General features: G+C 42.1%; 2 protein-coding genes and 1 pseudogene across 2 annotated transcripts in view; 1 reads left to right on the forward strand and 2 right to left on the reverse strand.

The window, feature by feature from the left end:
• cog4 (component of oligomeric golgi complex 4) overlaps positions 1-7,026 on the forward strand; it is a 26,340-nt gene extending 19,314 nt beyond the window's left edge. The window contains exons 15-19 of the mRNA XM_062027434.1: positions 814-906; positions 979-1,062; positions 1,137-1,238; positions 1,508-1,636; positions 5,388-7,026. Coding sequence (XP_061883418.1) covers positions 814-906; positions 979-1,062; positions 1,137-1,238; positions 1,508-1,636; positions 5,388-5,522 — 543 coding nt within the window. The 3' untranslated portion in view covers positions 5,523-7,026. The remainder of the gene's footprint in view (positions 1-813; positions 907-978; positions 1,063-1,136; positions 1,239-1,507; positions 1,637-5,387) is intronic.
• Positions 6,082-20,460, reverse strand: gnao1b (guanine nucleotide binding protein (G protein), alpha activating activity polypeptide O, b). The gene is made up of 8 exons (XM_062027435.1): positions 20,006-20,460; positions 19,854-19,896; positions 14,641-14,782; positions 10,965-11,125; positions 10,759-10,887; positions 10,550-10,679; positions 7,497-7,650; positions 6,082-7,426 (listed from the first exon to the last, which is right to left on the reverse strand). The coding sequence occupies exons 1-8, from the start codon at positions 20,121-20,123 to the stop codon at positions 7,239-7,241; spliced, it is 1,065 nt and encodes a 354-aa protein (XP_061883419.1). The 5' UTR covers positions 20,124-20,460; the 3' UTR covers positions 6,082-7,238.
• LOC133642025 (uncharacterized) lies at positions 20,184-25,940 on the reverse strand (annotated as a pseudogene).
• Positions 25,941-27,219: the final 1,279 nt, after the last annotated feature.

The raw sequence follows: 27,219 nt of genomic DNA on the forward strand, positions 1-27,219 counted from the left end.
TGACCTCCTCCATCACAGTGTGGTTCCCCGGCGCCACAGTCCAGGATAAGAATAGACTGCAGCGCATTGTACGTGCTGCTGAGAAGGTGATTGGCTGCAAGCTCCCATCCCTCCAGGACTTGTTCTCCTCCAGGACCAGGAGGCGTGTGGGTCGGATCACAGCTGACTCTTCTCACCCTGGACACACACTATTCTCCCCTCTCCCCTCAGGCAGGAGACTACGATCCATCCAGACCCACACCTCCCGCCACCTGAACAGTTTTTTCCCCTCGGCCATCAGGCAAATGAACAATAACTCCTAACAGCAGCTCCTTGAATTCCTTGAATTCCTTCTAAGTCTATCTGATAGCTCAGTTACAGCTCTTTTTATTACCAAATATGTGTTATATGTGTTTTATGACTCACGTTTGCACCAAGAAAAATTCCTAGTTTGTGAACCCGTTCTCAAACAATGGCAATAAAACTATTCTGATTCTGATTCTGATTTGTATTTGTATATTTATTAATATATGCATTGCATATGTATTAATATCATATTGATATATATATATATATATATAAGTTGATGTGAGACAATTCTACTTCCATAAAAACTTAATCAAGATTTTTCCAACCTGTCTTCCACCAAATTCATGCAATAATGAGTTTTTTGTTTCATGTAGACATACCAAGTGTGTGTATGGGGCAGCGACTTTTGTATTTAGGGTGGTATTTTAATAGTCTTGTGTATGGGGGCCCAGATTTTGGTGCTACGCCCTTGTATACACTTAGTCTTTGGTACAAGGTTTTTACATGCTGTCTTTGCACTTGCAGGAGGGCCTGACTGAGTTGAACACAACAGCCATAAAGCCTCAAGTCAAACCCTGGATCAGCTGCTTCTTGTCCATCTCACATAACATAGAGGAGGTGACATATTCCCTCACAAATGTCACATTACATTTTCATAGACATGCTCTTAACTACCGTTGATCCTTACAGGAGGAATTTAATGATTACGAAGCAAACGACCCCTGGGTGCAGCAGCTCATTGTTAACTTGGAGCAGCTGATGGCGGAGTTCAAGGTGTCTACACCATTTAAACTTCAATAAATAAATGTGTTTTTTTTTTTACTAATGTCTGCCTGTCTCATCACAAGACCGCTCTCTCACCTGTAATCTACGACACGCTGACCAGCCTGATGACCAGCCTCATATCCATTGAGATGGAGAAGACGGTGCTTAAGTGCTCCTTCAACAGGGTGAGCAGCCGAGCTCAGCCATTAGGTGGCAGCGAGCACACCCTGTGAGCTCCTCATTGCTGTCATGCAGAGGATGAAAAAGCATTCAGCAATAATTTATGAAGTCCCATCAGGGGGAGGGAAGGATTCTGATGATATACTCCCTCTATTTTTAACAATGTGTTTATTGATAGTACAAATGGAACGCAGCTGAGAAAGGGGCTGGTAAAACTTACAGCACTTTTAGGAGTATAAAATATTCTCTAAAAGAATAACTACTGTTGTTGCAGCTTGGTGGGCTGCAGTTTGATAAAGAACTTCGTTCCCTCGTGGCTTATCTCACCACTGTGACCACCTGGACCATCAGGGACAAGTTTGCTCGCCTCACACAAATGGCCACCATCCTCAACCTGGAGCGGGTAATTTACCATCATGCACTATTTTTCTTTACAACATCACCATATTTGCCATTGGAGCTTGATATTTACACACCATAAACACCACTCATATTCAGTCAACCATTTCAATTATTCAACTTTACATTTACTCTCCACTGAAAATTAGTCACAGCCATTTTTGTCTAAAAAGCTGAAAATCTTTATTATTTCTGATTTTCATTTCTATACCTTTTTGAGATATTGTACATACAGTAAATGTCACCATTGACATGCTATGGGATCAGCGCCATCGTTAACTTACACAATCTAATAAGAATAAAGTTCACTTAGACTGACTAAGTCAAGGAATTACAAATTTAGTGTCGCTATTATTGATACTAATACACTCAATGTATTCTGTAGTTTACTCCTACAGAGTAGTTAAGTCATCAAAGTATTAGTATTACTATGACATAGTGCAGTGATTCTCAACCTTTTTTCACCAAATACCACCTCAGAAAACACTTGGCTCTCCAAGTACCACCATAATGAATAACATTAAAATATAGTCGCGTAGCAGGCTTACGTATTCAATAAAAACAAGGCAGAGGTATTATTTAACAAGTACCGTATTTTTCGGAGTACAAGTCGCTCCGGAGTATAAGTTGCACCGGCCGAAAATGCATAATAAAGAAGGAAAAAACATATATAAGTCGCACTGGAGTATAAGTCGCATTTTTGGGGGAAATTTATTAGATAAAACCCAACACCAAGAATAGACATTTGAAAGGCAATTTAAAATAAATAAAGAATAGTGAACAACAAGCTGAACAAGTGTACGTTATTTGACGCATAAATAACCAACTGAGAACGTGCCTGGTATGTTAACGTAACATATTATGGTAAGAGTCATTCAAATAACTATAACATATAGAACATGCTATACGTTTACAAAACAATCTGTCACTCCTAATCGCTAAATCCGATGAAATCTTATACGTCTAGTCTCTTACGTGAATGAGCTAAATAATATTATTTGATATTTTACGGTAATGTGTTAATAATATCACACATAAGTCGCTCCTGAGTATAAGTCGCACCCACGGCCAAACTATGAAAAAAAACTGAGACTTATAGTCCGAAAAATACGGTATATCTAATATTTTTGGACACTAATGTTACACAGTTTGAACAGTAACACTGTGTTTGATTGTAGGAAAATAAAACACTGCTTAAATGAAGAATCAAATATTTGGCGTACCACTTGTGGTACATGTACCACAGTTTGATTATCACAGATGTAGTGCAAACTTCAACCACATCATAAACATATTTTTAAATTAATGCCCTTTCTTAATAGTTTGAATCAGGGGTTTTCAAATTGTGAGGCCGGCGTCTATTTAGAGGCAAAGCATCTTGAGAAAAATAAAGAATAGCCTTTTTCTGAAACCTGCTAAGCTAACTTGGTGTATGTTAGGCAAAGTTGATTTACAATAGGAGAACAGACTGATGGTGACGTGAGCATAAAACTCAGGTATGGTCCACAAAATCATTTTTGGAAGGTTATTTTGAACATACTTGTATCAGCTGTACCAAATAACACAATGCATAGCATTAATCTTTGTTTTTACATATTGCATATACACTTCTTTTTCGCAGTTATTTGGTACTGTTTACGACCTTCTAAATATGTTTTCTTAACATCATCAGAGCCCTCAAAACATGAAAGAACAGCCACATAGTCACCTTTACACTCGTTTCCCCCAATATTGTAGCCTTCAGTGTGTTCTACTGTCGAGTACAGCACTCAGCGGGAGCCTGGAGGATCCTCCAAGCGTCATTGCTATGACGGTCACCCGGCCACTACAACATGGCTTCGACGTGGAAATACTTTGTCACATCCTAGTTAATCCCTCTAAGTTAGAACTGATTGTCCATGTGTTGAAACTAGAGGCGTAAGTTGTTTTGCAAAAACATGGTCAACAGTCGCAGCTACGATCATTAGCTGTGTTGTTAGCATTCTGTCTTGTTAGCAATGCGTGTCTCGTGTTGTCATTCCACATTGTTCATGTCAAAGTTGTGTTATTGATGAGAGTGCATCAAAAGAGTTCATCTCCACTTTGGCAGGACATCTGCTGATAGCAATGTCGTTAGCTTGAAGTGCCGCGCCGACTGTCCAATGCTACGCCCATCCGTTGTTTTAAAATCGCTCGCATCAAAGTCTCACCAATGTGGAGATGTGGTATTGATGGGGCAGGAGTTGAAGTCCATCAAAAAGATTTCTGCCTAAAGTTGGTCAACTTGATATTTGCGGTGACGCTACAGTACCGCCACCTGTTATATTTAGCCTTGTTGACCCGTAACCCGGAAACAGAAGTCCCGCTTGCTAAATATGTGTATCCATCGCTGTGAAATAATAGAAAATAAGACAAATACTGCACTGTAATACATATAATACACAAATATAACTTTATTTAGGCCAAAAACATGTAGACTATGCAGAATATGCTTTAGTGGGTTTTTTTTGCTTTTTAAATCCACCATGTAGTAAAGCGATGATATTTGAAGTGCGGTGTAGCAAGAGACGACTAATCCATATCATGGACATTTCAGTGAAATGAATTAATAGCAAACTTTTCATTTTACAGAGTACATGATTTCCCCTTAATGCTTAATGTAACTGAATGTGGTGCCCCGCCACGTGAAAATCATAGCCGCCAAACCTTCAAAATTAGACTTTGACCACCAAAAACAGCGCTGCCGAAACCGGATGTTTTGATGTAAACAAGACGCACGCGATTGTCTGGGGCATAGTCAGCATGTCTGCGATGAGGACGTACTTTAATATATCCCAGATATACCTGTGGACAAGGATCTACAAAATGAAAATTTTGGAGCAGCAGTGCCAAGCAAGTGTGACGTCATGCTCGCTTTTCATCGGGCACATGGAGGGACAGAAGTAGAGCCTCTAAACACAAGTACTTTCTATAATAAGACCAGAAAAAGATGCTAGATTTGTTGCGAGTCATTTTTAATAAAGAAAAAGTCACAAAGCTTCTAGGCACTTAAAAAATTCTCAACAAAGTGCATTGTACAATAAGCAGCAACGATTCAAAATATAGTAAAACAATATAATATTGAATATATATGTTAATACTAAATAATGATAACACAGATTTGTTTTTAAGTGTATGTTTACATTTTTTTTTAGCCTTTTTAAAGAAAATCATGTCATCATAGCAAATTATGCAAATAATATGAGGACGTCAATGTGCCCACGCCCCCTAAGCACGCCCCCAGCACCACAGGTATCTTGGCAATCAAGGGGAAACTCTGGAATAGTCATGTATATTGCAAAGAATGTGTGCTGAACAAATAAGGTATTCACCCTCCTGATCTGTGAGTGCTTAAACAGAACAGGACTTCAATCTAAAACACTGCAATAATTAAGTAAAGGAAGTGAATAATGTACACTAAATATATGTTAGTGTACAATCATTAATTGAAATTATTGTATTTTAGACTTTTTAGGACATGTTGATTTAAAAAGGTTCATTACGTCCTCATTCATACTGTATACTTTGCAGTTTTTCTTAATGTCAGGCAATATTTTCGGTATACTGGATGTAATTCTTATCTGACATGTTTCGACTGTCATCTGCTGTCTTCTCCAGAAGGGTCACCTGATCACTGCGACGTGTTGCCTATCAGCTGTTCTTATAGGAAAAATATTGTCTGTCAAAAAGAAAATTTGACAAGTTTTTTAAGACAAGATTTTAATCACTTGCTGCAGGTAACGGAGATCTTGGACTATTGGGGACCAAACTCCGGCCCCCTGACGTGGCGTTTGACCCCAGCAGAGGTGCGTCAGGTTCTCGCTCTGCGCGTGGACTTCAGAAGTGAGGACATCAAGAGGCTGCGACTGTGACGTCCTGCGCCTACTCTTGTGATGCACGTCACAAAAGACAATTCAGGTTTGATCCTCGTTTTTTGAAACGGAGACAGCCTCAGGTCAAGCAAACTGTGGACGATTAAATCTTTGCGCCCGGGAGATGTCGAAATGTAAGTGAGTGCTGTTAAAGATGAGCATGTGTAATTAAGAGGTCTTTAATTGTGGGAGTTCCGACCTTGTAAAGTGTAACGGTGAGAAAGGAGGACACTCGGCAACAGAGGAGCAGAGCAGTAATGAACATGGCTGCTATTAACGTGACAGAAGCAGGTCAGACAGCTGATCCCGCCTCATCATTCAATAAAGGAATGGCTGCTCGTCTGCCAGGATGAAACACTTTTAACCTAATAAATCGAGACACGCTCTCGCCGCGTTTTCTCTACATTCATCCTGATTGGATAAAGTGTTTCGCCAGTGAGTGCAGCCACGCAAAAGCTGCTCCCAATCTCTTGGGAACATGCTTGCGCAATGACACACAATGCAGCATTAAAAGTACTCCATTCTCATATTGCCACACCTGACCTGAATCCTATTGAAAGCATCAACACAGGAATAGTTAGGAAAAGTGTAGCTTTAATGTAAACACAACATTCGATTGGCTCAGCACAAACATTCCACATGAGAGCAACCAAAGAACTACAGAATAAGATGGGGGTTGGGGGGTGCAGCACAAAAACATTCACAGTAAAAAAAATCTGGTATAATCGTAATATATATATATACAATACGGTGCTTTTAAGGTGAGGATGGTTGACGTGAGAGGAGCGGGGAGGTGGATTTTAGGGTGCAAAGGGGGAAATAGAGAGCTGTACTTTTTCTCTGTGAAAAGGGAAAGATGGCAGATGGGGGGGGATACTGTTTTGACCTGTCAGGAGCAAGGCTTAGAATACAATAAAGCAATCTCCCCCTGACAGAGGCTGCCTCTAATGATCTTCTTGTGCAGTGTTCTATGCCTAAACAGATTCACATTAAGGGGTACAAGACGGTACCAGAGGCCTCCTCTTCCTTTTTAGGAATCGAAAGGTGTGGTAAAAGGGTAGGAGGAGGGGCTTCAATCAGTAAGAAGTTGTGTGATAAAAGTTATCCTTCTATAATCCTAATCTGTTTTCAGATGGTTGGCACCGATATGACTGCTTTAGTTTTTCTCCCCCCTCCTTTTCGTGTAACATGATTGGTTATCCCTCGCACTCGACACTCAATACTCTCTTGTGACGTCTTAGTAAATAGAAGAGAAAAAGGAGCAGAACTAACATGCCTAAGGCTACTCGGTCATGTGTGTGACCGAGAAGGAGCGTTTTGTGCCCTTTTAAAGTTCAAACATTATCCTCATCACTATCATCACGCAGCACGAGTACCACAGGCTCATGGCTTGCACATAGAAGCCAAACAGAGGAATTTTTGCACTGCATTTTTCTCCAAAGAAGGCGCCCAGTAAATACCACCCTGGTGCCAGCGCTCCTGACCTCTCCCAATTGTTTATTTATGATCATCAATAAATCAGATTAAAAAGACAAAACAAGGATTGTGTATTGAAATGATAAGAGGAGGGGGGAGAAATCATGACATGAATCCAACGTGATGTCTGGCGGCAGCTCTTTGGGTCCATTCGGACGTGTAGAATTACATAATTTTGTGTTTTTAAGTATCATGAAAATGATCATTAACACCTCACACTCTCCATGACAACAGCTGTGCTCAGTATAAGCCGCACCCTCTCAGGTTGTTTGCAATAATGATGTCAGTGACGGCATCAAACACTACCTGGATGTTCCCTGTGTCCGTGGCACAGGTCAGGTGACAGTAGATCTCCTTGTTGGGCGAGCGGTTCTTACTCTCAAACTGAACCTGAATGTATGCGGTAGCGTCGTCGTAAGTGTTAGCACCTGCAAGGCCAACAGAGGGATGAGCGTTGTTGCGTTCAAGGACCCATTAGGGAGTACGGACAAGACTAACCTGTGTATTCGGGGAAACAGATCGTCAGCGGCGACTTCTTGATCTTCTCTGCAAAGAGATCCTTCTTGTTGAGGAAGAGGATGATGGAGGTGTCTATGAAGAACTTGTTGTTGCAGATGGAGTCAAACAGCATGAGGGATTCGTGCATGCGGTTCTGACGCAGGAAGACACCAAAACAACTTATTGTTTCACTTTAAGCTTACTTGGTAGGGCAGCTTAAAAAAAATTATTTACATCCGAATCGCGAATCTTGTTTATTCCGATTCTAAATCGATTCATCATTTCAAAAATAAATGTTTTCTTTTTTTTAAATAATCAATTTTTACATTAACATTTGTTAGGCTGTCTTAATTTCATACACCAGCAGCCAAGATGGGCTTTTGTAACCTGTTTTGAAAAGTTTTTGTAACAAGTAATATATCATGAGAATTAGTTTGAAACGAGAATTGTGTTGAATCGACAATCGATTCAGAAACAAACCGTCACCAAAAGAATTGTCGCCGAATTGTGAGTTCTTGTAAAATCCCCGTCCCTACTAATGGATGTAATATTGTATCAGTGTAGGTTTAGGTCTTTTTAGAGTACGACTTTAAAATTAAAACCAGTTTGTTGTGTCTAAGATGTCCAAACAAAAATATAAAAACATGTTTTTGTTATTAAACGTGCTAAAACCAATCCAATGTACATCAGTAAATACAAACCCCGTTTCCATATGAGTTGGGAAATTGTGTTAGATGTAAATATAAACGGAATACAATGATTTGCAAATCCTTTTCAACCCATATTCAATTGAATGCACTACAAAAACAAGATATTTGATGTTCAAACTCATAAACTTTATTATTTTTTTGCAAATAATAATTAACTTAGAATTTCATGGCTGCAACACGTGCCAAAGTAGTTGGGAAAGGGCATGTTCACCACTGTGTTACATGGCCTTTCCTTTTATCAACACTCAATAACATTTGGGAACTAAGGAGACACATTTTTTAAGCTTCTCAGGTGGAATTCTTTCCCATTCTTGCTTGATGTACAGCTTAAGTTGTTCAACAGTCCGGGGGTCTCCGTTGTATTTTAGGCTTCATAATGCGCCACACATTTTAAATGGGAGACAGATCTGGACTACAGGCAGGCCAGTCTAGTACCCGCACTCTTTTACTATGAAGCCACGTTGATGTAACACGTGGCTTGGCATTGTCTTGCTGAAATAAGCAGGGGCGTCCATGGTAACGTTGCTTGGATGGCAACATATGTTGCTCCAAAACCTGTATGTACCTTTCAGCATTAATGGCGCCTTCACAGATGTGTAAGTTACCCATGGCTTGGGCACTAATACACCCCCATACCATCACAGATGCTGGCTTTTCAACTTTGCAGCTATAACAATCTGGATGGTTCTTTTCCTCTTTGGTCCAGAGGACACGACGTCCACAGTTTCCAAAAACAATTTGAAATGTGGACTCGTCAGACCACAGAACGCTTTTCCACTTTGTATCAGTCCATCTTAGCTGAGCTCAGGCCCAGCGAAGCCGACGGCGTTTCTGGGTGTTGTTGATAAACGGTTTTCGCCTGGCATAGGAGAGTTTTAACTTGCACTTACAGATGTAGCGACCAACTGTAGTTACTGACAGTGGGTTTCTGAAGTGTTCCTGAGCCCATGTGGTGATATCCTTTACACACTGATGTCGCTTGTTGATCACGGGCTTAGCTGCTTACGTGCAGTGATTTCTCCAGATTCTCTGAACCCTTTGATGATATTACGGACCGTAGATGGTTAAATCCCTAAATTCCTTGCAATAGCTGACTGAGAAAGGTTTTTCTTAAACTGTTCAACAATTTGCTCACGCATTTGTTGACAAAGTGGTGACCCTCGCCCCATCCTTGTTTGTGAATGACTGAGCATTTCATGGAATCTACTTTTATACCCAATCATGGCACCTACCTGTTCCCAATTTGCCTGTTCACCTGTGGGATGTTCCAAAAAGTGTTTGATGAGCATTCCTCAACTTTATCAGTATTTATTGCCACCTTTCCCAACTTCTTTGTCACATGTTGCTGGCATCAAATTCTAAAGTTAATGATTATTTGCAACAACAAAAAAAAGTTTATCAGTTTGAACATCAAATATGTTGTCTTTGTAGCATATTCAACTGAATATGGGTTGAAAATGATTTGCAAATTTCCGTTTATATTTACATCTAACACAATTTCCCAACTCATATGGAAACAGGGTTTGTACAACAACAAAAACATACATGTACATCTTTATCTTATAGAGCACAAAGTAAATAGGTATTACTATTAATGACCCCGAAAGGGATAAGCTGTAGAAAATGGATGGATGGATGGAATATTTTATAATATTCAGCATTTCCTTTTTGTCCTACATTTGTTTTTCATTTGAGTGTGGCACCTTTTCTCTATGTTCTAATGCAGGACCTTTTTAAAAAATATGTATCAAGGCAACAAGACAAGCTGTGGGCCACATATGACCCCCAGAATGGATCAGGGACACCATTTGATATATGGGGTTCTAAAAACTTTTTTTATTTTTATTTGACTTGACTCAAGTACAAAATACTTTTTCAAATGTTGAATATTCTTTTAAATGATTATAAATAAATACTTGATCTTGATGACAGAAGGGAACAAATGACCTATGAAGTAAAATGAAGTTATCTGTCTTTGTAGCACTGTTATGCATTACACTCTGGGTTGTTTTATCTTTATTTTACTTTTCTGTCATTTGTAAATGTTTTTCTTAATTTCAATGTTGCAAGGTGTGAATGTTTGTTGTATAAAAAAAATCTACAGTTAAATGGCTAATATTAATAGAATTTTAACCATAACAAAGTTACGTGTGTGTAACGATAGCTGTAAGACAAGATATGTACTAACAGTGGGAACTGACAGCATAATAATGTATAAAATAATGTGTAATTTTAAGATATTTTTTAATTAATCACTTTATCAAAGCTCACTGCTTTTAACGATTGTTCCTTTTCTTGGATTATTATGTTTGTTATCAGTGTTTTTGTTACAGTCAAACTTACAGTTGTCTCGTCCTCGTGGAGCACCTGGTCATAACCGCTCAGAGCCACACAGAAGATGATGGCGGTCACGTCCTCAAAGCAGTGGATCCACTTCTTCCTCTCTGACCTCTGACCGCCAACATCAAAGAGCCTGGAGAAAGAAAGACAAGGGTCAATTTGAGATACGAAGCTAGATTGCTGACAATGCATAAAATGACAGCAAGGGCTACCTGAAATGAAGGTTTTTAAAGGTGAAATGAGTTTCCACAATGCCGGTGGTCTTCACTCGAGTTCTCAGGATGTCCTGCTCTGTGGGCTGGTAGTCTGCTGCCCCGATCCGGTCTAAACTGTCCAGGTAGCTGACGAGGACGACAAGGATCAAGGAGGTGGATAGGCCTGGACAAGAACATTATGAACGCATCTAGCTTTGACTCACTATTGGGCCGAGTCGTTGAGCTGGTATTCACGGGCCCGGTTGAAGCACTCCTGAGTCCCGGCGTCGGCCCAAACACGCTTCATGGCGCTGAGGAGCTCGGCAGAGTACGGTTCTGTGTCCTCCATGCGACTCACAACATCGCACACCAGCTTGGCATCCGCCTGAAAAAACACGAGGATTTTCATATTTAATACTTCTCAGTATGGACTAAACTAAACTAAGCAGGCTTTGCTTTTTGTTTGGCTTTTTCACGATGTCATAAAAGAAGGCTACCAGTGAAAAGGTAAGAAAAACGATGACTTGCCTTCCCCACTCCCTGAAATGTAACACTACCATCAAACTGAAGGGTGAGTACACAATTTATTGTTTGATGGTTGACTTCTTTTTACACGTGTATGTCAGCTAAGAAGGTTAAATAGCATGAAGATGCACTTTTAAGGTTTAATATACAGCGGTTAACTGATTTTTAGGAAATGTATTTAAAGCTGCTGTATGTCACTAGCAGAGGTGTAGAATCAAATTCTGGGCCCCATTTTACCTTAAACCCACCGTCACCGTCATACACTTAGTTCACATGCAATAAAAAACTAATCGTTGCATGAATTTAGTTGAAACCAGCTTTTTAAAACACATGTAAAACCCTAATTGTTGACGTTTTAAAGATAGGATTAACATATCCAGAACATATATCTAGATAAATCCCCTTTAAGTAATTTAGGTTTTTTTTAAAAAAGGGAGTTGTTTGTTTTCTACAAAAAAATGCCAACAAATTCAATATAAAGTGGCTAGAATAGGATTTTTAAAACATCATATAACCTGTCATTATTAACTGAAATAATAGGTATATGAGTCTTACATTAACTTCTAATTAACAGTTCCAATTAGAATCGATTCCCGATTCAAAATGATTCTCGCGACATTCTATTCAGTATAAAATGGTAATAAAACCTTTTCACTACAGGTTAAAAAAGCTCCTTTTGCCTGTTGACATATGACGTACACTCGCAGCAAGTAAGCGGTAGATGGCACAACAAAATATTTATTGTTTTTCAAAATCAATTTTTTAAATATATGCATTGATTTTGAATCTGAATAAATGAGAATCGTGTCAATTTCTTTTATTAACTTTCTGTTAAGTTTTCATGACTTCAGAGTGGAAAAATAGAGATTAGCTGATACACATAGGATTATCATCAGTGTTTAATACAAATCATAATAGCAAATCCTTTTTATTATGTATATATTAGTGCACCTCCTGGGGGTTAAGTCTCCCCCCATCTTTTAAACCTAATTATGGCTCTGTTTCTAACTTTAATCAAGGGCACTTGAATACACAACAGTTAAGTGGAACTTGTACATAACTCCTGTGTTGCCACAAATACATGTATTATATTTTTACATTTCTTCCATCATCTTCTCCTCGTTTCAAAATGTTGGTGCTGTGTGTGAATGCTTAAAGGGGAACTTTGATGACGTTATGACGTCTGTGGAGGGTCACTGGAGCCTATCTCAGCTAGGGACAAACGGTAGAAAATGGATCGATGGATGACGTCTGTCATCCATCGATCCATGATGTTTGCTGCTGGGTTTGCAGCTATCCAGGTGGAACAAACCATTTTGCATTTTTAATAGGGGGTGTAGGTAGTCTTCAATTTTCTTCATCTGATTCAAGCAACCTTATTATTACATTTTCACGGCCATGGTCGTTTCTTTACAACTTTCATATTCAAACGACAGAAAAAAAACAATCTTCAATCTTCACAAAAGCCACTCTGTGCTCGAGGCCCAGGGACAACATCCTCAATTACACATCCACTTCGACGCCACTGGTCACTGGCTCAAAATGACATGTTTTCAAACCAAAAAACATGGAAAAAGACCACCAAGTGCTAGCATGTGTTAACATTAGTGGTTTAAAAGAACACATTCAACTAATACAAGTCTATATTTAGCACAGTTACAAAAAGAGGCGGTCGTGCGTGCATGTACACAAAAGAGATCTTCGAGGATGAAAAGATTTCAAATGGATGTTAGTGTTGTTCTATTCCTGTTCACCCAGTGAGTGGAATCATACGCTTTTTAGAACACTGCTTTTGTAACATAACATTATCATCCGTCATTCATTTATCGTTTGTTTGCTGTCATCGTTGGTACTCTATTTGCACCACAAGATCACCATTTATTCTATTTTTCCATGTGTTCTGTTCGATTTATAGTCTATTCTTAATAATCTGCATTTGATATAGTTCCAGTCTGAATGAGGGGCTAGCTGACCCAAGTTGTGACCTGGGCTTGATCACTCTGCCATGCACAGCTGTTAACGTCTGTGTCGCTGACCTGGCTGTAAGCCAGTGACTCTCTTTTGGCTTCCCGATGGACTGGACTCCCACAACATCTATTCATTTAACATTTCAATAATTATAGCGGGTAGCACGGTGGAACAGGGGTTAGTGCATGTGCCTCACAATACGAAGGTCCTGGGTTCGATCCCAAGTCTCTCTGTGTGGAGTTTGCATGTTCTCCCTGTGACTGCGTGGGTTCTCTCCGGGTACTCCGGCTTCCTCCCACCTCCAAAGACATGCACCTGGGGATAGGTTGATTGGCAACACTAAATTGGCCCTAGTGTGTGAATATTGTCTATCTGTGTTGGCCCTGGGATGAGGTGGGGACTTGTCAAGGGTCCACAATCCCGAAAGGGACAAGCGGTAGAAAATGGATGGATGGAATAATTATACCCACTCAACATCCCTTGCAGCCGATCCCTACATCTGCGGTCCCTTCTTTTTCCCCAGATGGGGTTTTTTGGAGTTTTATCTTTGCCCACATGTGGTTTTAGATCAGGGGATGTTGTTGTGAGTTTGTGAAGCCCTTTGAGACCCTTGGGATTAAGGGCTACATAAATATGTTTGATTGATAACCTACTCTATTCATATCCCATTCCAAACTGTGGCACGTGTACCACTAGAGGTACGCGGGCTCGGTCTAGTGGTACGCTGAAAAAAAATCCCTTGATTAAAGTGCAGTGTTTTATTTTCCTATATTCAAACACAGTGTTACTATTCAAACAGTGGACAAAGTATTATTCATACTTGGTAAATAAAACCTATGCCTTGTTTTTAATGAATACTTACTTAGGCCTACTACGCTACTGTATTTTAATGTTGATTATTATGGTGATACTTGGAGAGCCAAGTTTTTTCTGAGGTGCTACTTGGTGAAAAAAGAGAACCACTGTCCTATTCTTTTGGCATTGTTATGTGCATACTATTGTTCTTGTGGTACTTATTGGGCTAAATCAGGGACCCCAGGTAGGAAATGATGTGCCATCTCATGTGGGCTGGTATGAAAATAAAGTTCCTTGGATTCTTGAATTGGTGTGGCGAACCTTACGTGGTATGACCAGGAAGAGGGCACGACTGTGTGGCTCGTTTGAACGCGAGCGCCCTCTATCTCCATCTGTGACACACAGCAGCTTTAAAACACTGCCTGTAACTTTAAAGGTTTGACACTGGAACAGATCGTTTTCTCTAAATCGGACCAGCATTTACCAAAACGTATGGTGTTCAACCTCAAAGGGATCAACTCCAATGTAAATTTCAGACAAAATGGTGTCTCGGTTTTGTCACTATAACATTTTACCCCCTGGATGGAGCATTTCAAAATGGAGGCGACTGACTTTTCGATCCTTGTCTCCAAACTCGATTCCCAGTGAGTCCATGGCTCTGAGGATGGCTGCCAAGCTCTGGATGGTGTTGCTGTAGACCACGGGCTTATACTGCTTCACGTCATCCCCAGAGAAGCCATCTTCATGGATAATCCTGCAGGCGTACGCAGACATTAACACAAGGAAAAGTCCACTTCTGCCATATGTTCCTGCAGGCCTCTTTTCCTCTCTTTGGACCTCATGGGGATAACTCCTGGCATATTGTGGAAGTGATTTACGCTTTCTAGCACACGCATCAAACATAAAAGACGAGCCTTTATAATGTGGTGGACCCTCATTACGTCCATCCATAACTGCACGATTATGTGATATTTAAGCCATGTATAATTTATGCCTGGCAATGAAGTCTTCATCCATCACTCTGCACTGCACTCTGCAAGCTCCATTTTAAGTCAAATTGGGACTCTTTAAAGGCTATCACCATCACTTTGAGCATATACATGCTGCATGGCACTCATCACTTCCTGTAATACATGGTGTTTAAGCCACTCACTTCCTTTGTTCCTGGGGTTCACACACACACACACACACACACACAAGGTGCTACGTCACACATGCGAAAGACACTGCCGACAACTGTGCTCAATGTTTCCCTGCATGGGAGAAAAAAGGAGGAGGAGGAGCTTTCTAAAATTTTGTGCAGTGGCTGTGTGCGCAATTGTGTAATTATGGATGAGAAGTGGATAAGAGAGAAGCAGATTGAATTAATAAACAGTGAGGGCTGCAAATAACCTTGTGTTGTTTGTATTTGGAGCAACCTTTATGTAAAATATCTATTTCCAAATACTCCTTCAAAGGCTGCCTGCAGTCAAACAGGCTATTTTTACACCCAAATAGTCATCTTTTCTTCTAAAAGGTCACCTATATCTGTCTTTTCAAAAGCTCTTCACTTTTTCAGCATCCACAAATGATGAGAACGTCACTGACCAACCACATTTAAGTGTAAAAATAGAAATTGTCTGACATATCTGCAGCTGCTAGTGACTCGTTCAAGTTAGTGCATCGCCCCCCAAATGGGTTGGCCTTTTTCTTTTCAATTCAATTATTCATATCCGAGGAGGCTAACTTTGTGCCTCTGATAACTTAACACAGAGGACCGCGAACAAATGTGTAAGAAATTGTTATGAAATGGAAAAGGGGTAGGAAGAAATACACTGCTTCTTCCTACTCCTTTTTGAAAAGGCTGTAATGAAAAACTGGAAATATGTGATGTAATATATTCTAACTGTATGCATGTTGGAAATATATCAAAACCATAACAGAACACATTTGGAAATTAACACTCATTTAATATATTATTATATCAGAATAATCACATTGTGGAATTTGCACTAATCACAGGTGATTACACGCGTGCATATTTAAAATTAGAAAATACCCCAATATTTTTACATAAATGCAATTTTATTGTTAGAATGTCATCCAGGAACGTTTTTTAAATGTTTTACTTGAATGCACATCATTTATTTGCACAAAAATTGGTAACAGTTTTATCTAAAGTTCTTCCAGGATGTATTTTGGAGTGACATTTGCCAGCAAACACACAAGTCAGAGTCTCCTCCCTCACTTTTGTACTGACGTATGCACTGATCTGATCACTGACCGTGTAGCGGTTCAGGTAAAAGAGCTTGTACGGTCAAGATAAAACACAGATTAATCCAACTGTGTACATGATTAATGCCATATTTTTTGTGATTAATCACATGAGTTAACTCAAGCGTGTCCAAACTTCTTCCAGCGAGTGCCGGATACTGAATTATTTAAGGATGCGAGGGCCATTTTGATACATGTTGTACATTGAAGATGCTAAAACCAGTACAATGTAGGTCAATATATGCTAAATTATCAGAACAAAACACATCTTAACTTTGTCTTATAGATAACAAAGCATTTAGACTAATGTTTATTTTTTTAAATGATTGCATTTTTTTTATGTTATTGACATTCTTGTAATTGTATACATTTGAAAGCATTTTGAATGGTCTTGCATGAGATTAGTGCTCTAAAATTGACTTGTCTTGCCTAATCTAACCCCCTTAAGGTATAACAATTCTTTCTATCATTATTCTTTACTAATATTATTGTCATAGCGCCAACTAAATGTTTTTGAAGGCTTTAGCACACCCAAAAACTTACCATATCATGCAAGAAATGTGTAGACATGATCATAACAGGACGCATGGGAGTCATCAAAGACCGTATAAATCATCGGCCATTTTGGTTTTCAGGTCCCAATTTTCGGGGTGAACTGGGCCAGTCTTGTTTTTTCTTATTTTTTTGTGTAACATTTTCATCCAGGATGTGGGGGTTTTTTTGTCTTTAACACAGAGGTGTCAAAAGCAAGGCTTGGGGGTCAAATGCGGCGCACCACATAATTTTATGTGGCCCACGGAGGCCTGGAAATACCATGTGTCAATAAAGTACTTTATCTTTTTTTTTTACTAAATGTATTTGTTTTTTTCATTTTCACAGAAAACACTGCAATGTATATGCAATTCAAATCTTTAAATCTAAATAATATCTCATAATGCAACCAATATATTATCATATATTCCAAAAAAAATATCTGCTTGACTTACAATTTTAAAGCAAGCATCAAATTGTAGACTGTAAAAATGACAGAGTTCGCTGTAAAATTCTGGCGCCTAAGCTGCCAATTCTTTTGCGTACAATTAATGGTACTTTTTAAAGCATATCACCCTTAATGGGAAAACAGTACACCTGTTTTTTATGGTAAAATTCTGGCAACTGAGCTGCAGGTTAAAAAATCTGCCGTCTTCTTTTTCTATATATGATAATACACCATAAAAACAACAGCGGTATATTTTACGTAAAAAGAATTGTCAGCTTAGTTGCCAGACTTTTACCGTAAAAAACAGCGGCATTTACATTAATATGCTATAAAGAAAAAAACACTGCAAATGTTTCCGGTTAAATCCTGCAGGCGACCTACCTGCCTAAGAAAAATATTAAATGCATACTCAATTGTGTAATGATATAATCAGACAAGTCCTTATACATTTACATTCATATATTATTCACTGTTACAAGCGACCCTCTGCGATGTGGCCCTCAATGAAAACGAGCTTGACACCTTTGCTTTAGAACAGTGGTTCTTAACCTGGGTTCGATCGAACCCTAGGGGTTCGGTGAGTCGGGCTCAGGGGTTCGGCGGAGGTCAAGACACACCCAACTCATTGTGTAAATACAAACTTCTCCCTATCGGCGTATTACGGATACAGCAACAGCAGAAGTCAGACTGATTTGCAGGTGTGTAATTTGTTGTGAGTTTATGCACTGTGTTGGTTTTGTTCTTTGAACAAGGTGATGTTCATGCACGGTTCATTTTGTGCACCAGTAAAAAAACATGGTAACACTTTAGTATGGGGAACATATTGTATTTTTTACCTTCTTGAGACCTCCGAAAAATGCCTCCCTCTTTAGGACCAGCCTTTCTAGATATATAAAGATTTGTAATTACAACATTAATAATATATACATACTATGTAAATATAAAAAAGCTTGTTGTGAAAAATTAGTTGGAATTTCACAAGAAAAACTTTAAATTTTGGCAGTATTATAATAAAAGTCGTAATTTTACTCAACGCAAGTCAAAATGTTACGAGAAAAACAGAACATTTGTGCGATATTATCATAAAAGTTGGAATTTTACTCAATAACAATCGCAATTTTACAAGAAAAGCTTAACATGTTGGCAATTTTATGAAGAGTCGTAATTTTACTCAACAAAAGTACAATTTTATAAGAAAACTTGAAAATGTTGGGCAATATTATAATAATAATAATTGGAATTTCACTTGGCAAAATTATGACAAATGTCATAATTTTACTCACAAAATTTCACTATTTTACAAAAACACCAAAAAAATTGGCAATGTTGTGATAAAAGTCTGAATTTTATATGACAAATGTCACCATTTTACATTAAAAAGTAACAATTTTACATGAAAAAGTAATTATTTTAGGAGAAAATATTGCAAAATAGTAACATATTGGCTCTTAACTAGTCATTTATTAATGCCTTATTCGGCATGGCCTTATTCTAACCCTGAACCCAAACCAAATAACTCTAAATTAAGTCTTTGTAACTTAGAATATGTTCCCCATAAGTGTTACCAAAAACATATAACTTTGTCTTGAATTTGAAAAAAACATTTTTTATTTTTCACTAAAGAAGGGTTCGGTGAATGCGCATATGAAACTGGTGGGGTTCGGTACCTCCAACAAGGTTAAGAACCACTGCTTTAGAATGTGTCGCAGGCTCCCCCCCCCCCAAAAAAAAATCAAAGTGCAGGCCTCAAATTGCCCCTGGACCGCACTTTGGACACCCCTGAGTTAACTGGTCAATTTTGACTGCTCTAATTATATTCATGTATAGTATTCAACCATCTGCTTGTCTATAACAAACAAGGGGAAAATGCAGGAAAGACAACATGGCCAAGTGTGTTGCATTCTGGGTAGTTATGGAAAAAAGAGTTGTGAAAGGGTAGATAGGTGAAGGAAGAAGAAGTAGGAATGGGGGAGGGAGCAAACATGCACTGTGGAGCTGACGAGAAGATTCCCAATGGAAAACATACAATAGACGGCGATTTATCCTGAAAACATCTCGAAACTTCACTAAGAGGTTTAGCGCGAACGACAACAGTGATTTAAAACATCCAAGAGTGATTTAGCTTAGCCTAGGGACGCTTTTGAGCGGTTTTCAAGCCATATTTCTATGTAAATCCGCTTTATGGGCAAAGTACTCCCGCCGATATCGGGCACTTAAAGCCATTAAGATTAAAAGCAGAGGTATTCACTAATGGAGCTTTGCTGACCTCACTCACACACCAGAGGAAGGAACAACACCCAAATGGTCTCACGTACACTCGCACCGTCAAGGCATTAAAAAAGATTTCAGCACCGCGCCGAGCGAACAGCACCGAGCGAGCCCTCACTCGTCGAGCCGCCGGCACACCGGCACTCTGCTCCGGGCTTCGGCCTCTGGAAACATGGCGGCTCACCGAGCGCGAGGGAGGAGGGGGTGGGGGTGGGGGTGGGCGGTGCAATCTCGGGCCTGTCAGACTTGAATCTAGCATAAATACAAATGAACTGTAAAAAAAAAAAAAAAAAAAAAGGATAAGCAGAAATATAATTAGACTTACTTCATCTGTTTGACGATGGTGCTTTTGCCGGACTCTCCCCCGCCTGCAAGGAAGAGAGGGCCGCCATGGTGAAATCAGTACCACGGAGAGCACCACCGCCCCACGCAGTCCCCAGGCGGCCATAGGGCGTGTTGGCCCGCGTCTTAACTCACCGAGCAGGAGCAGCTTGACGTCCTTGGCCGCCACCACGCCGTCCTCCTTCAGGTTCTTCTCGATGGCCTTGCTCCGGTCCAGAGCTGCGCGCTCCTCGGCGCTGAGCGTACATCCCATGCTGCCAAGCGGAAAGAACAAGCGTCGTCTCCCCGGGTCCGCCCTGTGGCCCTCTCGGTCTCACTCAGTGCGATGTGGGCTCTCTCGCTCCTTCTGCGCGCCGCCGCTACAGCATGAGGGCCCGGATTGAGGGCGACGCTGATGCCGGGGTTCCCGAAGCGGTTCTTTTTTTTCCCCTCTCGGTGACTCCGAGTGTGCCTCTCGCTCCGTCCCCTCTGTCGGAGGGGGGTTTGGGGGCGGGGTGGGGTCGTTGTGAGAGAGCCTCGCTGCGGGGCTGAGGTTGTTGTTAGGTGGGGGAGAGTGCGGGGGAAGAGAGCGGGGGTCTGAAGCTCTCTCTCTCTCTCTCTTCTCTCTCTTCCTACAGGGCGGTGCTGCTGCTGCTGCTGCTGGTAGTGATGGTGGCGGCGAGGATGATGATGAAGATGGTGGTGGTGGTGGTGGTGGTGACAGCGAACCCCAGCGGTGTCTTTCTCAAAGGAGGAAGAGGAGGGACACACCTCGCTCAGACTATGTCGTCATGACGTCAGAACAGAGAGGCAGGATCTCAAAATCCTGTAAAAGATGATTCCAATGGAAACAAATTGTTTCTATCTACTGCATAACGAAAACATGGAGACATGACGTCATCAAAAGCGTTCATCATTTATGCTTGCACAGCAGTTCCTAAAAAAAAAAGTATTGACGGTCCACATTCATTTAATAGAAAAAAGTCAACATTTCTGATATTTTTTGTAGACTGGTTTTAATTTTGTAAAATGGCTGTAGGGCAGGGGTCTCAAACACGCGGCCCGCGGGCCAAATGCGGCCCGTGAGACGTTATTTTGCGGCCCGCACCTTAATATGAAAATTTAATGTTAGTGCGGCCCGCGAGTTTTATAGGAATGGCACTTGATAGTGTCATACTTGTAAACCCCCCTATTTTTCCGGGGTACTCCCGAATTTCAGTGCCCCTCCCAGAAATCTCCAGGGGCAACCATTCTCCCGAATTTCTGCCGATTTTCACGCAGATAACAATATTAAGGGTGTGCCTTTAGCGTCCCCTACAGCCTGTACAAACAGCGTGCCAGCCCAGTCACATGTTGTATTTGGCTTCTGTAGACACACGTAAGCGACTGCAAGGCATACTTGGTCAACAGCCATACAGGTCACACTGAGGGTGGCCGTATAAACAACTTTAACACTGTTACAAATATGCGCCACACTGTGAACCCACACCAAACAAGAATGACAAACACATTTCGGGAGAACATCCGCACCGTAACACAACATAAACACAACAGAACAAATACCCAGAACCCCCCGCTAACACCAAACCCCGGCCCCCGAGTTAGGGCTGCAAGGTGTTCTGGGTATTTGTTCTGTTGTGTTTATGTTGTGTTAGAGTGCGAATGTTCTCCCGAAATGTGTTTGTCATTCTTGTTTGGTGTGGGTTCACAGTGTGGCGCATATTTGTAACAGTGATAAAGTTGTTCATACGGCCGCCCTCAGTGTGACCTGTGTGGCTGTTGATCAAGTATGTCTTGCCGTCACTTACGTGTGTCTACAGAAGCCTCATACAACATATGTCTGGGCCGGCACGCTGTTTGTATGGTGAAAAAGCGGACGCGACGACAGGTTGTAGAGGACGCCAAAGGCAAGTATGTTGCTAGGGCGGGAAAGCCATTCAAAGAAGGTAAATTCATTAAAAAGTGCATGTTAGATTTTTTTAAGAAATCTTTTCTTGCGGCCCAGCCTCACCCAGTTTCTGCATCCAGTGGCCCCCAGGTAAATTGAGTTTGAGACCCCTGCTATAGGGTGTACCCCGCCTACCGCCCGAATACAGCTGAGATAGGCTCCAGCACCCCCGCTACCCCGAAAGGGACAAGCGGTAGGAAATGGATGGATGGGCTTGTATGGGCAGCAGTGTAGTACACTTCTCCACCACTTGTGGCAGTAATGACAATTTCAAACAAACAGAAGAAGACTGGAGCAAAAGTCATAGACAAGTTTTTTAAGTGCTAAAAATATGACTGAAGGGGTAAAGTTGTGATTTATTTTTCGTCAGTTACCGTATATTACCAAATAAACGCCCTTGAGCAAATAACCGCTCATGTCCTAATAGCCGCCCGGGGTCTGACCCCATTTTGTGAATTAACCGCCTCTTCTTAATAACCGCTTATGTCCAAATAGCCGCCCATGGGCTGTTATTTGCATAATTTAGATTAAAATGCTACTGGGGTTGCGTTTGCTGCAGTATTATTGTTTTGATGGTTTTATAGAGTACTTGGTACCATAATTGTATTTTTCCTGTATGCTGCTTTATTTAAAACTTGGAGTACTGTAGCCTTTATTTTATTTAGGTGACAGTATTATTGTTCTGTTTTGATGGTGGGTTTTATACTTAAGTACTTGGTACCATAATTTTATTTTTCCCGGTAGGCTGCATTATTTAAAAAGTTTATTTATTTTTAGTATTGGTATTCCATCCATCCATTTTCTACCGCTTATTCCCTTTGGGGTCGCGGGGTAGTATTGGTATTCTATTTGACAATTGTTGCACTACTGCCATGTTGAGGCCTTGTTGATGTCTTGTCTTTTGATAGCCTACCTCATGTTGATCTCTTGTCTTTTGATAGACTACCTCATGTTGATCTCTTGTCTTTTGATAGCCTACCTCATGTTGATCTCTTGTTTTTTTGTTTGTATGTTTACAATAGCTTTTACATTTAAAGTTTTTTGTACGAAAAAAAAATACTGGACAGTAACCATTGTAACCAAATAATGGCCTGGTGCAGGCTGGTGCAAAAATAAATAACTTGAAAGATACATCTCCTGGATGCACTGGGACACATCATCAGTGATGTATCCTGGATTAATCGGGTGTTTCGGGTCTCACAACATCATACACCCTCGTCCAGGCGACCCTGCCGGGGTGATCAAGTCCCTGCTTGTGTCCCAGTAGCAACCCACGGATCTGCCTTTTTCAGCCACAACCACCTCGTGGCTTTCTCTGCCGCTTCACTTGCGGATTGAATGGCCCTGCTTTTGGCCGCCCCTGTGACTCCCAATCGGCCAAGCACTTTGCAGAGGGAGCGTCCTGCAAAGCCACGGCAGCCAACTTCTATTGGCTCATAGAAAGTCCTCCAGCCCCTGCCCCTGCAGTCCTCCACCAGCTCCTGGTACTTGGCACATTTCCTTTCGTTGGCTTCCTCAATCCGCTCCTCCCAAGGCACTGTTAGTACCAGCATGATGAGGTGTTTTGAAGCCTCTGAGATGATGATCATGTCTGGCCGTAGAGATGTTTTTACAATGTGCTGGGGGAACCTCAGTTGTTTTCCCAGGTCAACGTGTAGCTGCCAATCAGCTGCTGTGTGAAGGAGTCCTGTTGTTGTCTTTTTGACGTCCACGAGGTCTCTCTCCAGCTTTGATGAATGAGATTGCCTTCTTTGGCGCATGATGTTGCTTGCTGGTGCTAATGGCGGAGGCTATGCTCTCAGCAACTGCTTTGAGTACCTGGTCATGACGCCAGCGATAGCGACCATCAGCCAGAGACTTTGGGCAACTGCTGAGGAGATGTTCCAAGCAGCCTCTTCCGGAGCAAAGGAAGCAGGAGGGTGTCTCACTCTTCCCCCAAACATGGAGGTTTGCTGGGCTCGGGAGGGAATCATAGACTGCTGCCACGAGGAACCGGACGCGGTGGAGGTCTGCCTGCATGATGTTTGACCAGGTGACTTTGCGCTGCAACGTGCCCTCCCATCTTGTCCATGCCCCCTGTTGCCGGAGTCCCACTATCCTGCCCACTCGCTCTTCCTCCAAGCCTGCTCGGACCTCCTCCTGGAGTAGATGTCGTCTTTCTTTGCCCCGGGCCTGGCCAACTTGGGTCTTTGGGAAGTAGCCCAAGCCTGCTCTCCCTGTTGCTATGGCCCCAACCAGTGCCTTCTGCCTAAGGCGTGACTCAGCCAACTCCACTGCCTTTTCTGCCTTCCACTTCCTTCCTGTCCTCACTTCAATCCCAGCTGATGACACCTTGCAGTCCCTGGAGTCTCTGTACTGTAGGGCTTCTCTTGTGCGTGCCACCTTGAATTCTTCAGTGAGCCCACTGAAGGGTAGCTGCAGGATGTTGCTTGTCCCGTACAGAGCAGCGCTGTTGAGGCTGCGGGGGAGACCCAGCCATTTCCGCAGAAAGCTGCTGATCTTCCTCTCAAATGATTCCACTGTTGTTACTGGGACTGCATATACAAGGAGAGGCCACAGGACACTGGGAAGGATGGAGTGCTGGTAGATCCAGGCTTTGAATCTACCAGGTAGGCCAGACTTGTCTACTTTGGTGAGCCACCCTCCAAGCTCTTCAGTAGACTTCTGGATAGCAGCAGAGTCCTTCAGGCTGGAGTCAAAGAGCTTTCCCAAGCTCTTGACTGGTTGCTCCGTGATGGATGGAATGACCGTTCCTGAGATTGTGAATTGGAATTTGTTGACCACCTTCCCCTTCTTCAGCTCCATGGACCTTGACTTTGCGGGCTTGAAACTCATTCTGGCCCACCCAATGAGCCTCTCCAATCCCTGCAAGATCCACCTGCTCCCTGGTACTGATGTTGTTGTGATGGTAAGGTCATCCATATAGGCTCTAATGGGGGGCTGTCGAACACCTGATCTGGATAGAGGCCCTCTGCATTCCACCTCAGCAGACTTTACCACCATATTCATCGCCAGTGTAAAAAGGACAACAAAGATGGTGCATCCTGTTATTATTCCCTTCTCCAGGCGATGCCAGTCAGAGGTTATTGACCCAGAAGTGACCCGGAGCCTGAAGTTATTGTAATAATCCAGGATCAAGTCTTTGATCTTGCTGGGAACATGGTGGCGGTGTAGCGCAAGCTCAACTAGCTTGTGTGGGATGGACCCATAGGCGTTAGTCAGGTCCAACCACAACACAGCAAGTTCCCCTCTGCTCTCATGGGCCTCTCTGATGGGCTGTGTGACGACACCGTTGTGCTCCAGACAGCCGGGAACTCCAGGAATCCCCCCCTTCTGCACTGAAGTGTCAATGTAGTTGTTCTTGAGGAGAAACTCGGTCAGTCTTCGGGAGACGATGCTGAAGAACACCTTCCCTTCCACACTCAGAAGTGATATAGTCCGAAACTGGTTGATGTTTTTCGAGTCCTCCTCCTTGGGGATCCAAACTCCCTCTGCACACCTCCACTGGTCGGCCACTCTCCCCCTTCGCCAGATCACCTTCAAGGTCTTCCACAGATGCTTGAGAAGCCCTGGACAGCGCTTGTAGACGAGGTAAGGTACACCACTGGGCCCCGAGGAAGATGCTGAGTGGGCTGCATTGATAACCTCTTCAACCTCCTTCAAACTGGGCTCTGTCAACTGGAACTCTGCCGTTGGTGGCGCAGGGCTGATGAGCGCTCTGTTGGGTCCTAGATCTTGTCCCCTCAGTGGGTCGCTCATGGTATTCTGGAGGAAGCGATTCACTTCCTCTCTTGGGCACTCGAGCCGGCCACTGCGCTTGTCCCCGAGCAGCTGTTTAGCAAACCGAAAGGGGTTGGCAATGAAGACTGCTCGCTTCCTAGCTCTCTCTCTTCCACGCCTCCTATGCCACTCTGCTCTGCGGAGAGTTGTCAACTTCTTCCGCAGGATGTTGCGCAGCTCTTCTAAAGGTTGTTTGTCCTCCTCAGCAGCTCTCTTGAACTGTTTCCTGAGGGTTCGAAGCTCCTGGCACAGTTGGTGTATCTTAGTGGCCCTGCGGTTCATGGTGTAGGGGGTGGCCTCAGTGTTGCCCTTCTCCATTCGTCCGAATCTTTCTGAGCCATAGCTGACGATGATGGTACTCATTGCCTGAAGCCTGCTGTCAACATCTCCTTTGGCTGTGGCTTGGATGATGTTGGACACGTCCTCATCAAACTGCAGCCACTCGCTCCGTCTGTTTGCTTGGGGCCATTTAATCCGCTGCTGTGGAACTACTCTGCTGGGATTGAGAGACTTTGGTACGTGGAGGGACTGGGATCTGTGGGGTGTCTCCTGTCCGGGCTCCTCCTGCGTCTCACCAGGTCCAGGACCTGTGCGTTGAACCTCGCTCTCCCGCTCCAAACATTTCATTCTGGCCTGATGGATTCTTAAGCCACGTTGATTTTTGCACAGCTTGCCGCAGATACATGTCATACTCGTAGTCAGTTCGTTTGCGGGGGTCGTTAACCTTTGGTCCGTCCGATTGGAGATCTCATCTTCCCCCCCTCTCGGGATCTCCTGGGGGTATTGCTCTGTAGGGTTTTCCGTAGCTTATTTGGGTTCTTTCTCACGAAAGATACAGGCTGGGGTGCTAACCCATACTGTCCCGGGTGCCGTCTTTCCGAGCTGCCAACTGTCTCTCCAGTAGTCGACCAAACTGTTCTTGGTTGCCACCCAGTCTTTCCTAGGAGTCACTGGCTTAACCAGACTGAAACTGGAAAGATACATCTCCTGGATGCACTGGGACACATCATCAGTGATGCATCCTGATAAAAGCCTTGTGCAAATAACCGCCTGCTTCTTTTAAACGCCTGTCTCCAAAATCGATTTTGTGAAATAAACGCCCGGGCTACTATTTGGTAATATACAGTATTTGAGTTTAGGATTGATGACTTCTTATGCAACATATTTTGGTTAGAATGTATTATTTCTAATCAGCCAAACCTAAGCCTAAGGTTTATGTGTTAAATTATAATTTTTTTGTGATTAACACATAATTTATTATCATTTGACAAGGTGGTAAGATGTAAGTAGGTTGGATACAATTATTTAATTATTAAAATCAAGAGTAAGATTACTAATTCAGTGTTGATATTTGAGTGGGGCCCGACACCCTCTGTGGTAGAAAGGTTGGGCCCCCAGGTCAAAAAGTTAAGAATCCCTGTTTTACTATATTCTATATATAAAATACATATTTTCAGTGTCAAGCAAAACTGAGCCTTGTATTTTGTTGGATCGTACTTGGATTGTGCAGGTACAGTCATCCTTAGTTTATCGCTGTTAATTGGTTCCGTATAATAGAATTTCAGCGAAGTAAGAATTCCATCCATCCATCCATCCATCCATCCATTTTCTACCGCTTGTCTCTTTTGGGGTCACGGGGGGT

Source organism: Entelurus aequoreus, linkage group LG02 (assembly GCF_033978785.1).
Source record: "Entelurus aequoreus isolate RoL-2023_Sb linkage group LG02, RoL_Eaeq_v1.1, whole genome shotgun sequence".
Lineage (NCBI taxonomy): Eukaryota > Metazoa > Chordata > Actinopteri > Syngnathiformes > Syngnathidae > Entelurus > Entelurus aequoreus.

Excerpts from the sequence above, each read along its gene's own strand:
- gnao1b (XM_062027435.1), bottom strand. The coding sequence starts at position 20,123 with ATGGGATGTACGCTCAGCGCCGAGGAGCGCGCAGCTCTGGACCGGAGC. Across the intron at positions 14,783-19,853 it reads ACCATCGTCAAACAGATGAA|GATTATCCATGAAGATGGCT; the intron begins GTAAGTCTAATT and ends GTACGCCTGCAG. Across the intron at positions 10,680-10,758 it reads TTTAAAAACCTTCATTTCAG|GCTCTTTGATGTTGGCGGTC; the intron begins GTAGCCCTTGCT and ends TTCTTTCTCCAG.